The following is an 18,013-nucleotide window of genomic DNA, read 5'->3' as shown; positions in this document are numbered from 1 at the left end:
GCGATAATTCCTTGTCACTGCTGACAGAGGTAATCAATCAATCATCCTCATTAGCCTCCAGTTCAGGAGCAATTCGCTTCATGACCCTGCGTGGCTTAATTGATTAGAAGAACAAGATTATTGGTTTTGACTGTCGCTATGGATGAAGACTGTGATTTAGCTGAAGATTTTGGTAAGGACGTTTAATTGTTTTATTGGTTTATTGGCTTGCCACGGAAATGTTCTTAGCATGCCGACAGAGACAGGCTCCACTCCTGCGGCCAAATTTAAGAAACTTTTAAAAACTTTTTGTCAGTGTAAGCTCATAATCTTTCCTGTGAGGTGCAGCTCCCCTCGCTGCTCTGCTCCACGGAGACAATTTAAGAATTTAAAAGTCGGTTATTAACATTCACGACCCGCTGTTTGTAGGTGGAGACAGGTTAGCTGGTTTAGCTGCGGCTAGCCGTTCAGTTAATTAACTGTCAGGTGAGGTGGCACGAGGTGCTGCACAGCTGGGACACTAATTAAGTCATTGCAGACAGCAGCGTCTCGTGAGGATGACGTTATCAGGTTTGATTCAACCTGGAGGTGACTCATGAAATATCAAAGACAACACCAAAAACTTTTGGTGTTTCTCGCCGTGGAGACACTGTTTGAGGAGAAATAATAATACATGATAATAATAATAATAATACATTTTATTAGGAGGCGCCTTTCAAGTCACCCAAGGTCACCTTACAGGGAATAAGATAAAACACATTCATCATTAAAACATCATTAAAACAAACAGACTAAATAATAATATAAAAATAATATATAATAAATGATAATAATAATAATAATAATAATAAGCACTGCCTTTGGCTTTAAGGAGCCTTTCCAAGTATGTATTCAATATTATACACAAAGTTAAATAAACTGATATACTGTCAGATTTATAGAATGTCATCAAATCTTGCCCTAAAATGTTACGGAGTGTGAAATCTTTGATAACATTGCCATAGCTGAGATATCAGAAAAAGTCCATAACTTATAAAGTCCAAGCGTACTTTTAAAAAATTATGTAATTTTATTTTATTGATTGTGCAAGGGTCTAAACATCAGTACATTCTGTGATTCAAACAATTAGTCATCTTAATTAAAAATAAATAAATAAATACAAACACAACAAACAGCAAAAAAGAAAAAGACAACAAGAAAATCATATTTCATTTCATTTCATTGATCATGTTTGTGTTATTCATTCACATTACAGTTACATTAAAATGTACTCACAGGTAGTTTGTTTCCCTTACATCCACTCTGACATGTCTACACTTGTCCACCATACACCTTCACTGACATATAAACTCACACACACACACACACACACACACACACACACACACACACACACACACACACACACTTGCAAACACTTACACACACTTGCGTTAATACAACAAGTTTGAAGGGGGTTCCTTAGAGTTTATGGTAATCGGATGATTTTTGTGGCTTCTCTCAGGCTACAGAGCTTCATAAATCTTCCTCCATATACTGTCAAATAGTTTTTCTTTGTTGCTGTCCTCTGATATTGTCATTTCAACACTCAGATAACATTTATCTGAGTGTTTTCCACATTTGAAGTGTAGGTGCTTCCTTTTTTTTCTGAATTTCAGTACAAGTTTCTTAAAAACTAATGATGAAAACAGAATTTGACATCCAGACGGGTGTCTTATTTTGCCACATTTTTGGAAAAGACAAATCACTGGTGAGAACTTAATTCTACAATCCCATATTTTAGACATCCATGTTTCAATATCATCCCAAGTTGTCCTTATTTTGGCACAGTACCAAAAGGCATGTATGAGGGAGTCGCTGTGGGAGTTGCATTTTAAACATATATCTGAGCAGCTTGGGTCAAATCTACATATTTGTCATTCAATACTGGATTAGGCGCAGATTTTTCATTAGTGCTAATGTAATATGTTAATTCGAAACAATCTTTCCATTTTTTTTTGCATCTACAACATCAAGATCCTCATTCAATTTATTCTACTTCTTTTGTAACAGTTCTTCGTTGCTTTCGGCTCTGATAAGAATATTATACACAGCACTTAAAGCGTACTTTTGCCAAATTTAAGCGCTATCCAACTTTTTTATTCGTCTATTTCCTTCATACATTTGTTTTTTGTTGAGATTAGATTTATCATGGTCTGAATGCTGATTTTCAGAGCTGAAACGATTAGTTCACCAAATGATTAGACACAAATGAATGGGCTGCTTGTTGGATAGTGGTTTGACATTTTCAAGAAAAGCCTCCTGTTTCAGCTGCATTTCTTATTATTCCAGGATAATAAAGTGAGTAATGTTGTTATTTGGGTCAGCTGTATAGACATAACAAGCATTTTGTAAATGTCAGCTTTGGCTGTGGGCGTTTTTTCATCCTATTTCTGCTATTTTATAGATACAATTATTGAATCCTTCATTGACATTTGAACCACCAGATTACAGGACACCAGTAAAACAGTCAAAAGTTACAACAAGAGTTCAGAGCTTCCCTTGCTCTCATTATGGAGCTCTTGTTTGATACATTTTTTCATTTACAACAAAAATGTTAACTGTGTTTTCAAATTGGTTTGTGTCTGGAGAGCTGCAGCATTAAAAGGTCACGCACCACAAACTTATGTGAAACTGAGTTAAACAAGAATGTATTTGTAAAACCAGAAACTCAGCTGAACAGGAGAGTTGTTACAAATGAAAACCAAGTTCAGAGGTTAAGAGAGATTGTCCTTCACGTGAAGATTAGGATGGGGCACCAGAAAATGGTAGTAAAGGAAAACAGCAAGAACATAGCTTTTAAAATAATTATTTACAACTGATTTTAGGGAGCGCGCTCTAATAAATACTTTGAATTAATAACTTTAAGGGAGGTCACACAAACAACAATAATAAACAATTAAAAACAATGATCACATCCTATGTTAGAACATAGAAGTCAGATAACCAGAGGGGAATGACAAGTTTTAATCTGAATGATCACATTTAACCTATGAGACTGAGGCAGATCAAGGACTGTATAAGTTCTTGTGTGTTTTGGAAGCTATTCTAATGAAATAAATAGAAAACACCATTCACAGCAAGACAGAGAGTAGTGGAGAAGGAGATTGTGTGAGACTGAATGAAGAAAGGAAACGTGTGAGAGAGAGCAAAGTAGTAAAGATCAAAAAGAAACAATATTATCCCTCTGCACAAACAATCCCTGTGGCCTGACTCTTCTAGATATTTGTGTGGCTCTTGGGAATATCTCAAAATGCAACGAGGAGATATCAAATGGGATCATCGTTCATCACAGGTTCAAGGCACTAAAAACACATTTAGTCTATAACTATGGAAAACTTTACCACACAACATCTAAACAGTATAAAATGAAGTAATGACAGATTTGGCTGATCCCTTACACCCACTCTGACAGGTTTGGCTTTGTCATATATTGTTATTGATTTGTCACTCCTTTGTTTTGGTTTGTCTTAGAAATAAACCACCATCCACTCAATTTGCAGTTACCTCTTGAAGCTCAAACGCTTGCCTCTCCTCACAACTCTGTGATAAGGTGCTGTTGGATTTTAATTGACTCCAGTTTAAGCCAGACTTCAGCCTGCCGTGTGGGGCCCTCTGAGAGGGGAGAGACAGTGATGGAAATGTCACCTGGTCCAGACCTGCATGCTGTTAGAACCTGAACCCGTAAAATATCAATGTCAAGGCACAGGGCATTGCAGGCTTCTGCAGATTCAAACATTACTACACACTTAAAGTGGGTTATAAGAGGGATTCATTTCCTGAGAGTTCATATTTTGTGGGGTAATCCTTTTCATTCAGGTCCTTTTCTTTCTTAGTCCATGTTTAAACAAATCTGGTGTGCTGGGTGCTGATAAGAAATCCACCTAGTGTCTCTTCAGGTCTGCTTTTAGTAGTTTGAGTAAATAATATGAGTACTTTGGATCAAGTACAGATAACAGACAACAAATTATGTTTGTGAAAGCAGTAAGAGCTTTGACAAAAACCTCTAACTTCACTCTGTTACAGACTGTCCAAGCCTTCTGTGCGAGGAGCTGGAGGCTTTGGAAACAAAGAATGACCAAGGCGGCATGAAGAGGAGGAGGGAAGGAGAAGAGGAAGAAGTGTTTAACGAGAGGGAGGATGAAGAGGCAGAAGAAGAGAAAGAGGGGGAAGAGGGACAGAGAAAATATAAAGTTTTTGTGTCGGAAAAGGAAGTGATGGCAACAGAGGGAGAAGAGGAGGAGCAGGTGAAGCTGAAGTGTGGGCTGGGAGCGGAGGAGGCTCAGGAGGTGCAGATGGAATACAACACAGTAGAGAACAATGAGGAAAGAACTGTTGAGAAGCTGGACCACAAAGAAACAAGGGGTCTGAAAGAAAAAGATGAGAAGAAAAAGAGTAGGAAGAGACGAGGTAAGAATCAGAGTGAGCGTGTGAGAAACAGGAGAAATTTAAAAGATATTGCTGAGCGGTTTGACGAGGAACAGAGGAGTCAGACACAGGAGGTGTCAGTGATGAGCTCCAAGGGGAGCTCGGTTTTGTCAGAGCCTCCCATTGGATTAATGAGCACCTGCGACCTGTCAGATCCTGTTTATCTGGGCTGTGGGGGGACTGGCCTGTATCGCCCACTGGTTCCTGTTCCCCTGCTGTACTCCTCCCAAGCTCTGGTCCCAATCCAGCCTGCGCCTCCTCAGCCCCACGGAACAAAAAGACCCCACAGCCCCCCTCTACCTCCCAGTGTCCTCCAGCAGGGCCCACAGCCTCTTGAGGTTAGAATAGACTGCCTGTTTACCAATCACATGCTAGCACTTGTTTACTTGTTGCTTTCAATAGTGATCATGAATGTAGCTAAACTCCTGTATAGCAACTTCTAAACACGTTTTTTCCTACAAGGATTCTATCCTCATCTAGCATTCACCTTATCCACAGAACCACCATCCTACTTTGAAGTCAGTGCAGGGTGGGAGGCTCATATTCTGTTACAATGTTGCACAGATTTGTTTCAGCAAACCCTTGAAATGTAGAGACTCTCAGTGATCATACTTGGTACATTACTCCACATTGATGAGCAACTAAAAAGACAAAAAACAAAGAAAGTCTGAAAGAGCACCTCACAACATTTCAATTCAAACAACAAAAATACAACCCATTAGCTGCAGACAGCTAACTTCACAGTTTAACTTCAATGTATGAGCTCACTAACATTACCACTTACTGTAGATGTAATTCTTTCCTATGACATCATGTAATGCTGTCAAACATTTTTATTACAGGGATCAGTTAAATGCTTATGTTAACTCTTGTCTTATGATAATTAATCGATTGTCTCTTATTTTATGGTGTAAAAAATGAGGCAAGGATCTTCTGGATTTTACTTTCCTTTGTTTTTCTGTTGCCAATTATTTGGAAAGCACTGAAGTGATCATTTTCCGACTACAAACTGAGACAACACCATCACAACAAAATAGTCTTAAGATGGACAGTTGGTAACAAAGGATCAAAATAGAGACAAGACAGTGCTGCTCGACTACAAACAGAACAGTTGTGCCATGCTAGTAGTGGCTATTGTAATTTTGAGCTAAATATCACTAAACTTTGAAGTTATAAAAAAAAAAATCATCTTAAAGCTGCTGTTGGTAGTCACAGAGCAAACATCTGTTCAGAGAGAGGGACTTTGAATGTCAACACTATCCCTCCCAATCAGATTTCCTCTAAGCCCCCAAACACAGATCGGCATGTGCAGTCATGATAGTGCCGGACTCATAACCAGAGTAGTAGGGGCCGCCCCTTAACCAATCAGGACAGAGGATTGGAGTTTAGCTATGATTGGTCTGTCATAGCAGGAACGAGGGGAATAATAACATTGCTTGATACAAAGGCATTGGAATTTGCACAGATGAGTACCGATGGGCATTATGACCTTTTCTCCAAACCCAGCGGAAAAAAGTAACATTTTTTACACCATTGCTACCAACAGCAGCTGTAATACAGACTGGAACAGCAAATTATACCCTGAGTTGCCATTTTTTAAATATATAAATGTATCATCTGGTACAGTTAAGTACAGCAGCTACATCATGAATTCTAGCTCTATAGAATTTATCATCTTAAACTATGAGGCAGCATTATTGTGCTGGACGGCATTCAAATGAGGGGCAGAATAATGGAAGTAGCTCTGGATATAATGCAGTCCAGTATAGCACAGTTTACTTGATTCAATGGTTGAACATATTAACCTAACATATTTCTGGGAGTTATTAAAAAAAAAGTACATTGAAGGCATCATGAAAGTAGAAATTATTGCATCCTATTTTACAGGTATTCCCACAAATAGAAACGGACAGTTAATGTAGGATCTGTGTCACACTTCTGAAACTCTTCATTTAAGATCATTACTGAGTGAAGTATTACAACCAAAATTATCCAGATTTTTAAAAGCGATACCATTCGGTCCATAAAGATATTCTGCCTTTGTGTTTTAGACATATTTGATCCTAATTCACCCTCAGAGATTTGAGATGTTTTTAAGGGCTGAATGTTTTTAAGATAAACTTCAGTGGGTTTGATTAATGCTTCAGAGCAGTAGGTTTGACCCCTTCAACCTAACAGACACATTTGCGTGCTCTAGTGAGGACATCCAGTTTCTAATAATAACTCATTGTCATGTATAATCACAGTGTAATGTGTATGAAATGATGCACACCTACAACCTCCTGCAATATTAATGATGCAGCTGTGAAAATAGCCTCCTGGATTTGTCTCAGTGTGTTGTGATGAGCTGGTTTAAAGTATTGGAACAAACACATGGAGAATTTGATAATGCTAGACTGTGTAAAAATATCACAGTTAAAATGTGTAAGAGGAAATGAAGATGTTAAATCTAATGTTTAAGTTTCTGAAAGTAAGACGTACTGTTCCTGATCCAAAAACATAGCCAATTATGTTTTTACAGGACATTTTGAATTATCTTGATATCAGGCCTCTATGTCACTATTCATGAAAACAAATTAAGCAACAAAGCCAACTCAAATGAAGATGCCTGTTTTACCACGGCTTGGCCTGTGATGACATCATGCTGGGTTTGGGGTGTCAGTGTAAATTAAAGATTCAGAGGTTAAAGCAAATAAATAGAAACTAAAGACTATTTGGATTTGATACTGAACCAACTTTCATTTCCATAAAACCAATTTCACATCACTTTCTTTGTGCCAGAACACTCAGCTGTAAATTTCTCAGGGCATCTCGGATATTTTTTCAACAGCTGACACTGACAATGAGAATCTTTGAAGGAAAAACAGTGAATTAGAAATTGTTTCACTGAACTTGCCTGTGGTGAGCGTTAGGTAATTATTTTATATTTTATATCTACAGATAGATATCGGACAGTTCTACTCCACCCGACGCTCCATCCGCCACAACAACAGGGGTCGAGGCCAATCCCTGAGCTTTCCTCTGCTGAAGGGCTCAGAGACAGTGGACAGCTGCTTGCTGCCACCTGCCCCCAAAAAGAAATCAAGAACCCTCTACAGCACAGGTAACGGAGTTATCACTGTGTGCAGGTGTGTTCAGGTTTGACTATGCAAATAGTTGACCTGCATATGTGGCGTTTGTGTGTGTGTTTATTTTAGATCAGTTAGAGCATCTAGAGGCCTTGTTCCAGGAGGACCACTATCCTGATGCAGAGAAGAGGAAAGTCATTGCTGTGTCAGTTGGTGTCACACCTCAAAGAATTATGGTTAGTTGGACATTTTTCTCATTCACTCTTCTGGGAAATGTCTCTGAGGACCTGTTTCATTTATTTTTTCAATGATGTGATTTCCCTCTGAAAAGAAAACGCTACGAGCATATAGGGAATCAAGTTTTCCCTCCCTGTTTCCACATTGACTCTCTTCTTTCACCTTCTGTTTCCATCACTGTCCATTTTCTCTCAATCATCTTGATATGCAGTATGTTTTCTCCCTCTGCATGCATCTGGACCTCAGGTCTGGTTTCAGAACCGCAGGGCTAAGTGGAGAAAGGCTGAGCGCTCCATCACAGGGAAGGTTGAACACAGACACAGTAGAGCCGGATGCAGCAGCAACATCAGCCCTCCACATCACCAGATCAATCCCACGCTGGTATCCAGCAGGTATATTACAATATTATCTCTACAATGTGGGTTTCTGTTGTTCCACATGTTGCACATTTCTTGTATTAAAGCTGACTTTTTGTATGATATTTTTTTGTTCTGTATTCTGTCTCTTTTTCAGTAAGGGAGCTCCCTCGTATTCTGGTCACTTTACAACCAAGCTGCCCCCTCTTGCCCCTGCGGCACCTTCATTCCTCTCTCTGTCTAACCAGACTCCCCCCTCCTACAGCAACCTGTTGGCCAGCATTAACAGCCCAGGTATTGCACTTCACATACACTGAATATGTGTTCTCACAGTTTTTGAACTGTGTGAGCTTTTTATATTAGGCAAACGTAAAGAGTTTCAAAATGTTAAAATAAAGAAGATCAACTTTATGCATAAGTGTGTGTGTGTGAGAGCAAATAGCAGGCAGATGGCGCCTTATCCATGGGTTGGTAATCTCTGCTCAGAGTTACAGAATTAGCATTTTTTAGTTAAAGCAAGCTTAGGCAACGATGAGAAAACCATCCGACATTCGTTACATTTGATCAATACTAGAACGAAAAATTGTCCAAAAACTCCACCAGAACACATGAACATGCTGGGAGCACAGGAGGAAGAGCTTGGGAAGGACCGCGGTGTATTGTTGCCATCCATAACCTCACCCTGTTTTTCTCTGCCATTCCAGTGTAACTACCTCACTAGCTTTAGTTTGCAGCGGGCTCCAGGTGTGTGTGCACAGTTTGTTCAGTAGTAAGGTACCAAATCCTATCCAATCATTTATTCAGTATATATGATTGTATAGGCTAAAGACCTGCATTGATGGCTAAGACACCGGATTTTTTTTCTCCGTTCTGTCAGGGCATTCTGTTGATTGATTTTGAGTAGAAAAAAAATTAAAACCAAAAGAAAAAACTGCTCATGAAATAAGTTTCCTGTCCTAGCTTCAGTTGACACTTAAGTGACCAATATTGGTACATTTTTATGTATTAGTTGTAACTGGACTCACTGTCTTCAGACCAAAAGAAAATGCAGTGTGAGCCTGCAAATATTTGAAGCCAATTAAATGATCTGGAACCACATTGGAGCTTCTTCTGCTCTGAGTACCTACTGAGGAGCTTTGCTGCCAGAGAGATCCTACTGGTGGCATCAGATTCACAAAATTATTCATCATCTTTATTTGTCAGGGTTTGATCTAGGCTAAAAATCATGACTTGAGCAGCTTTAAAATAGTGCATTTACAGTTTTTGTAGGACCAACCTTTTAATTATTTTTTTTAAACACAGCTTTATCTTGGTGCTGTAAGAATTTGTGAGTTCAGTCGAGCTTGGTGTAACCTCAGTGCTCAGAGGACCTTCACCCTGCATGCTCAGGCAGTAAAATTCTCCCAGAAACAGAACTACAGTATCGCTTTAATCCCTGGGTTTAATCTCTATGTTTCATCTCCAAGGTCAATCCAGGGTGAACGATGGGGGCCAGCACCAGCTTTCATCTCAGGTGGGGCTGGCAGAGTACCACCCCCGCCCTATGCACAGCCCTCCCCCACTGCGGCGAGCGGGCCTCCCCCTTTTTACAACCACTTACAACCCGACAAACTCTGCTCCACCTCTGCTTAACACCCTGGCTCACACCCCACCTCTGTTCCTGGATGCTCTGGAGGGGGGCTCCTCCTTGGCCCATCGTGACACCCAGTCTCTGCAGAATGACACCAGGTCAGCTCAGCTCACAGCAGACTGTGACATGAATACTAGAAGATGATTTGAACCGGGACAACGAGTATGAGACATGACAGGAGGACAGAGTTGGCAGGCTGCAGACATGAGCAGGGACTTTGTGAAATACTGATTTAATGATGCCTCAGACAGCGCCTGTAATAGTGGGGAGTCAGTTTCAGCTGGCACTGTTATATTTTAGAAGTCATGCTGGGACTAGTCTCAGTCAATAATTACTTTGAACAAAATTTTGTTTGTTTCACTACAATCATGTATCACAGTGCTAAAAATCCCCCATTGCAAGAGAACACAAAAACAATGAATATGAATACGTTTTCAAACCCTGCTGTTCGGAGACTTTGAATTCTATGAGCGCAAAATACCTCCAAGGTTTTTGATTGACAGCTGTCAAGTGATCTGAGAATTTAGTCATACATTACAAACTACTAGTCACAATGCCAGACATAATACAAAGTTAATGAGTAAAAGTTTATTCTTACCATTTCTCATTTTATTCCTAAAGATTGTAGTTATGGCCCGACTCAAATATAACAACAATCAGTCGACTGCCATGGACAAGAATCCTGTGAAATATCTATACAAAAAAACCCAAGATAGTTTAGCACAAGTTTTGATTAGGTTTCCTTTATACTTACCTGAGACAGTGAACATGGAAGTAAACTGTTCAGCATGTAAGCATACAGCCTCAGATAATCTCTTGCATGACCGTACAGTAGTAGGAAGTTTATTTAGAAAGAAGTCTCTTTGCTCTGCTCTGGCTGGACAGTTGTTCATTGATAGGACCACATTGTACTATACATAAGGATGTTCTTCATTAAGTTTCAGTAACTATGGCACCTGAGCTGGAATAACCATAGATTGCAGCCCTTGAAATGATCCTTACTGGACCAGTGGAGTGGAGTGTTAAATTACTCTGTGCTAGTATTTCTATGGGTATTAAACATGCCTCCTTCCTGGTTTGCATATAATTACAGTTTGTTCAACACTGTGGTGTTACTGGTTGTCTTATAAATCTCTGCAGATAGGCCGGCTGCTACACCAGGTCTCAATCACAGTGAATTATGTTTTATGTGAATGCCCTTGAATCTTGGCATTGTGGAAATCTGACCCCTTTAGATTGGGCTGTTACGACAGATCGCTGATGTGAGTGATTAGAGTGGAGAGTGTATAAAGATGTTTTCAGAGATAGTTGTCAATCCTGTGGCTGCTCTGCTAACACTGCAGAATTTAGCATTCACCAAATGCTCTTTGCAGTCTTATTTGTCTTCAGGTTTGCAACAGAAACATAGATATACTCGATCATCAATATATAGAAGTATTAGTTAAATTCAAAGCTCTATAGTAACACAGAGAGCAGTGGTGTGAGTTTGTGACTTAATTCTTCTTTGTGTTATCCTCAGTTCTCTGTTTGACTTTGGGGAGAAGCTGGACTACTTGACCTCAGGGCAACAGAACAACGCTCTCTCCTACCATGTCCAGACTTCCTATCCCACCAGTCAGCCCCGGCACCAACCGCAAGCATCTCTGCCCCGGATGGCTTACCTAACCCCCTCGCCATACCTCACCCCCAACCCTCCAGATTCTAACCCTACCTCCTACTTGACCTTTGCCCCTGGGGGAAACTCTGCAGGGATGGTGACCTATTCCACAGGAGGCCACACCTATTTCCAGTCCCAGAACGCAGGACAAATCCTGCTGCAGTCTGCTGGGCATCACGGTGAGACACTGGGATCAGATTAGATTAGATTTATTAATGCAGCTGCAGGAATACACCAACCAAAAGGTTAACATGTAAAACTCATTAAACTTGTATTTCAACATTGTCTCATGATGTAAAAAAGAAAGGCTACACAAGTATATTTTATAAAACCAAAATGTATCAAAATACACTAAAACAAAAACAGTCACAATCAGAAATGTTATTTCTTGGTTGCTATATATTTATTTTATAGTATATAGATTTCATATACAGTATATCTTAAAAAAAGCACCATTTTCAACAAACTCCAATGATAAGTTTTGAGAGCAAAGTGCTCCCTGAAAGTGCTGATTTTTTGTGACTTTAAGACAACTTTAAACACCGTCTGTAAGGAGAGCCATAAAGCTATGAAATAAGTTAACATCTGTACATTGCCATTATGATGTATTTTATTGGTGTGTTAATGCCCCACTTGGTGTTTTGACAATACTTTGTAATTATTTATGTTTTTTTTATGGTTTCGTGAAATCAGTTAATCTGAAACCTTACTCCGATGCCTCTTGAGTGTTTTTAAGGGCTCTGTATGCTCTGATACAGATGAGATGTAAGTGCTTTTACTGTAAGGTAAATACCGTTCAGAGGCCTGTTACTACATAATTCCTCACGGTACAGCACAGTTTTGAAGCTCAGTGATTGGGTAATTCTCTGGGTATATCACCTTAAGAGTTGTAGTCGGCTTCTCTCCTTAAGCCTTGATGTACACCAGCATGTGCCTTTGACCTCTGTTCAGTAAATGAACTCAAGTGACCTGAAGTTCTTTAACTACAACTTCAGATATCTGGAATCAGTCATCACTTCAGAGATTAAATCTGCAAAGTTTTGAATTAAATTGTATGTATATGAACTAATCAGACTAGGAGGCCACAGTATAGGTTTTTGTTTAATGTGAAATGTGTGATTTAGTGTTGAGGGATAAGAATGGAGGAGCAGGAGGAGGAAACATGGGGTACGTTTTTGGGGGTGAAGAGGTAGGGATGAGGTCTATCTCTGCTTCTGAACTAAGTTACATGCAAATAAGTTCCATTGTCACAGCTTTTTATACCTGTTTGTTTATGTACAGGTGGAATTGCTGCGTACCAAACCTATCCATGGGGAAACGTATATAGCCAACTCCCCGTCCACCAGCGTGCTGAGTGCCCTCAAACCTACCCCGCCAGCCTGGGAGGTGCTCGAGATGTCCAACCCCCTTCCTCCACCCTGCCTCCCCCTTCATTCTTCACTCATGGGCCCTCACATGCAGACTCCCAGCGGCAGTCACACACCATCAGCAGCAACAGCAGCAGCACTACCGTCCTCCCTCCCGTGTCCACCTTGCGGCCGTCTTGTCTCAGAGCCGAGATAACTCCAACCAAGGCTGCATCCCTGCTGCCTTCTCAGGTCAGCCCTGCCTCTCCAGAAAGCCCTCCAGTGCCCTCTAGTGTCAAGATAGAATATGACAGCCCTCAAGAGATTCACAGCCACTTCCACTGTGACTTCTCCCCGCCTATACACTTTTGAATGTGTGTGTTTGTGAGAGAGTGTGTTTAATTAGTGTGTGTTAATATGTCCTTTATAAATGTGAGTGCTTCTGTATATCAGTTTGAATTACTATTATTATTCATTTGCTCAGAGTCATTAAATGTTGGCAAGCTTTGCGAAGCTGCATTTGGGCTGGCTGCAATAAAAGCTCACAATCCTTAACCCTTTATTTTTGCACTTAACTTGCCTTAATGCGATTTAATGCGACGTTTGCTTCAAGAGGCAGTTTTAATTGGAGGGTTTTGTTAATAATGGTGTTTTAGGTGGATATGGAGCAAAGAGTAATTGTTCTAATCAACATGTGCACATCCAAAATTTGGGGTGTGGTTTGGATGTGATCAACACGAAGTGTTTAAGTTATAACTTATTAACCTTTATATAAAGTAAAAAAATAAAATCAATACAAACAATAATAGAGTTTATATAAGAGTGGGCAAGTATAGAATTACACCAGAAGAAAAAGGAAACATCATACACTAGTCTGACATCTCAGAAAATGCTTGTATATTATCAACGTATGAAAATATATATTGTCAGAGTTTAACAAAACATAGTAGTAGAAGGAGAGGTTTTAATTTGTCAGAGTTGATGGACCAGTTACTTTGTATGCTTTTGTTTAGCTTTAATTGAAAACTGAATTATAAGGGAAATTTAAGTCAAGACTACAGGAAACTTTTAGTTATACTGTACATCATTAAATTTTGCTTCATGGCTTTGCTTCATGTCGCAGGATCTTTTAGCCATTGAAGACTCATTGGAAAATCTCTGATTCAAATTTTTACACACTGCACATATGGCGAATTTCAGATCTGCCTTTTGGCCACTAGAGGGCACTGTTCCTTCATGTGATACAACACTTCATAGTGAGATTTATTTAACAGCATGTTGTTTCTCAGACATCCCTCTGAGGGGGAGTGGGAAATGGGAGGTGGGGGGGTGATAGTTGCTAATCGGATAGAGTGGAAAAAGGATCGAGTAGTTTCTAGGATAGAGACATCCCAGACAATCACTGACACAGACAAAATCCTTAATCTGTGTTGCCATCTGCTGTGTTCACACACTTACTGCACTTTCCGCTCTGTTTATTCTTTGTATGTAAGTCAGTCATAAAGGCATGTGGAAACCGAATCCCTGTATAAAACTCCACACCTTTCAGAGCTGAAGGCTTTTTCCTGAGACTAGAACACACATCTGGGAAAAGCGTGTAATTTTTTCTTGTTCTCAGCGGTGAAAGTTAAACAAAAAGTTTCTTGTTTAAACTCTAGTTAATATTCGTGGTTCATAGTCCTGCTGTACCTAAAGTGAAGTTTGAAGTGAGGCTCGGATGACGACGTGGTGGTGGTGGTGGTGGGAGTAAGAGATGGAACAGTTTGATGAGAGTGTGGAGGAGGTGGCAGGGACCCGGGGAGCAGATAAAGGAGAGGGGTGAGAGAGGGGGTTAGGCAGTGTGATGGTCTGGGAACAAGGGAGAGTGGAGATGAGCTGTTGCTATGGAAGGAGGAGAGGATGATGGGTGGGCTCAGCCAGCAGGCGTGGGAGGGAGAAGGAGAGGAGATGAGGGAGAAGGAGAGGAGAGGAGGGAGGAGGAGTGTGATGGAGGCACAGGGGGTTCTGGGATGAACAGAACTGTTGGTTATGTAACGGCTGTATTCGGGTTTTAATGAACCTCTCTCTTCCTGCTCTCTGGCTACTGAGCTGTTACTGTTGGCAGGAGCAGTGCAGCATAAACACACACACACACACACACACACACACACACACACACACACACACACACACACACACACACACAACACACACACACACAGACACACACACACACACACACACACACACACACACACATACATATAAAAACTTCTTTTGCAGTCCAGAAATTTCTCAAACTCTTGCATGAAAAACACATATCACATTCATCTCAGGAATGAAGCCTCAAGTGTTGGAGCTCTACGTTAGCTTGGTCTAGCAAAGTTTGTATGCTCTCAATTTGAGTTCTATTTGTTTATCCAAGAAGCTAATTATTTTGTTTATACCTCTTTTGGTGTCTCAGATTTCTTTGTACCTCTTGCCTGTGTGACTGAGGAGGGTTTCATGTCGGTTTAACCTTGTAATTAATTTTTCCACCACTTCCCTGATGTGAACAGAGAGGGCTCAGAGCACAGCTGGAGGAAAGCAAGTGTGTAAGACACATATATATATATACATATATAGATGCGTGTGTGTGTGTGTGTGTGTGTGTGTGTGTGTGCGTTTGTGCATATGTAAGAGGGTGTAAGTGCTGGTATGGGATGCTGCAGTCCACCCCGATTCCACCGTGTCAATATTTGCTCAGTATTCTGAGATTTGAAGAAAGGGAACTTGTTTCAATATTTATGGATGTGGTCAAACACGAAATCTTTGCAGTCTTTCCGAGCTCAGTTCACACACACACACAGACACACACTGAGCGTGAAAACGTGAAAGAAAACCTTGCACTGCTTGGACGCAGTCAAGTGACAGAGTTTATTGATATTAGTGGATGATGTTTATTGATGTAACTGATTGAAAGTAGTAATATTTGCTGTTTAACAAAGCTGAGACATGGTTTGGAGATCCTCCAGTCCTTTGGTTATTTGGCTCTGATGCTGTCAGGTTGTTGGTCTTTGGTTTGTTTTGAAAAGAAACAATAAATAGACTTGTGTTGGGTTTGGAAAAAAACAGAACCAGTGGAAAGTGGCTGTGCAAAACAACAACTTAGTGGATCAAATGAACAGATCTGCTTATTTAAATGTTGTATAAAAATGAAGACACACAGAGGAAGGTCCATATTTGACTGAGATAAATTATCTAACCTAACCTTGTTGATAGTAAACATTGGATGTGGTGTTATTTGAACGCTTCCTCCCATGAAAATGACTAATGTCATGCAGTGTGGCTAATATGGAGGTATTTATTTGTTTTAGGCTTGTTTTCGTTTACCTTATGGGCTTGGCAGGACTATTGTGATGAATATTTTTTCTAAATTGAGCTCTCTGAGGTGGCCCGGCTGTTGGCAGTAAATGAGGATTTATGGGAACATTTCCATTTTCAGTAAAACAGCAAATATGTCCTATCTATATTTGCATCTCTATTTTATCACTGCAGAGAAAATGGATGAGGAGAAAAGGGACAGTGGTTATGATAAATATACTTATTTTGATTGCTGAATGACACTATTGATGCTGAGTATTAAATACCGGAAATGATTCATATTAACAGTTTTCTTCAACAATGAATCTGAGACTCCAAAAAAGTATTTCTGTATCATTGATCAAAATGGAAACTTAAACATTTTTGGGCTGTAAAACATCAAAAGTGTGTCAAAAATGAACGCAACATTTCAGGGCTCATGCTGTTAAATTCTTTGTGTGACCAACTTCATAAACTCAAAAACATCCAACTTATCCCCACAGAGGACGATGAAAATGACTGGAAAATAACGTATAAAATAACAACAACAAGAACATTTTGGCAATTTTTTCTATAAAATGGATTGCCTTTTATCCAAACTGATGAAGAATCACATTTCTTATGACAGATTGTGCCAAATGTGCCAAACAGTTACTGATTAAAGGTCTTAAAATGTGAGGAATGTTTGATCTCTCTTTACTTTAAAGTTAATATGTTACAGTTTTGGACTGCACCTTGATAAAACAAATGATCAAAGATGTCTCAAATCAAATAAATAAGTATTGACAAATAATTAGGAAAGAAGTCACCTTGTGGCTTTAAGGTAAGAAATGAATAGCTCAGATTTGCCTAAGTATGGCAGACACTGAATATTAGCATGACTTTACTATAATAAGCATTTTTCTCAGGATTTACTTCTTGATGATTGTTTTAGAAAGGAGTAGTCGTCTCCAGTAAATCAGGTCTCACAAGTACAAATTGTGTGAATAGCATACTCTCATGAAGAGATTCTGTCAGTCAAGTTCACAGCCTGTTGTTGTGCAGTGAAGGAGCCACAAAAGTGAAGAGATTCAACCGACAAAATGTGAGTCGTTTTGTAGATCTCTAATGATGATGATTCAGATTGTCAATTTATCAGTGGTAGTCCTGGAATTTTAAATGGCACAAATCTTCAACTTTTTTTTAATCAGTTCAGACGCATTCACAGATTTAACTGAGCATTCACACCTCAACAGTCCTTCTCTATCACTGTGAAATTGGAATCCTAAGTAAACACAGGATGAAAAATGATTTGATTTGTATCTGAAAGTTGCCCAAACGCTGATGGATGTAGGTAAAACTCATCCAGCTCTCTGCTTATGTTTGTGTTTATTCGGCCTGCCAGCAGACGAGGTTACATAACCTGTGTGCTTGTGAATTTATGTGTATGTGTTTGCGCTTTTACATCAATGTGTGTGTGTGTGTGTGTGTGTGTGTGCGCGTGCGTGTGTGTGTGTGTGTGTGTGTGTGTGTGTCTCTCCCCTTATAAGCCAAATGGTCCACTCCCAGAGATGTCATGCTGTCCAGAAATAACATCTCAAAACTTTCATCCCAACCAAAAACACATGCGCGCACGCACACTCACGCGCACACACACACACACACACACACACACACACACACACACACACACACACACACACACACACACACACACACACACACACACACACACACACACACACACACACACACACACAGTTGATTTTACAGCTTGTTCAGTTCTCTTGGAAATCTGTCTGGTTAGTTACTGTACAGCCTGAGCCCCAACTCCTCCCTTCTCCCTCACAGACTACCCTCTCAATTGCGGCTTGTTCAGGTCGAGTGTGAGGTGGAGGAAGAGGAGGAGGAGGAGGAGGAAGGGGAGGTGTAGAGGAATGCAGGGTTGGGTCGGGTGGAGTGGGAAAAGAGGG

The 18,013-nt window shown here is 40.1% G+C and overlaps 1 protein-coding gene across 1 annotated transcript; it reads left to right on the top strand.

Annotated features, from left to right (window-relative positions):
- On the top strand, positions 1-13,300 carry LOC117827900. Its single transcript, XM_034704748.1, has 9 exons — positions 1-172; positions 4,045-4,784; positions 7,387-7,549; positions 7,644-7,750; positions 7,998-8,143; positions 8,265-8,401; positions 9,574-9,835; positions 11,257-11,573; positions 12,676-13,300. Exons 1-9 carry the CDS (start codon positions 139-141, stop codon positions 13,110-13,112), a joined length of 2,343 nt encoding a protein of 780 aa, XP_034560639.1. The 5' UTR covers positions 1-138; the 3' UTR covers positions 13,113-13,300.
- The last annotated feature ends 4,713 nt before the right edge of the window (positions 13,301-18,013 follow it).

This window comes from Notolabrus celidotus, chromosome 16 (genome assembly GCF_009762535.1).
Source record: "Notolabrus celidotus isolate fNotCel1 chromosome 16, fNotCel1.pri, whole genome shotgun sequence".
NCBI lineage: Eukaryota > Metazoa > Chordata > Actinopteri > Labriformes > Labridae > Notolabrus > Notolabrus celidotus.
This window is presented reverse-complemented; position numbering and strand designations above follow the sequence as displayed.

Coding starts and splice junctions, on each gene's coding strand:
- LOC117827900 (XM_034704748.1), top strand. CDS start 139: ATGGATGAAGACTGTGATTTAGCTGAAGATTTTG. Junction 4,785..7,386: donor AGGGCCCACAGCCTCTTGAG/GTTAGAATAGAC, acceptor TTATATCTACAG/ATAGATATCGGACAGTTCTA. Junction 9,836..11,256: donor TCTCTGCAGAATGACACCAG/GTCAGCTCAGCT, acceptor TGTTATCCTCAG/TTCTCTGTTTGACTTTGGGG.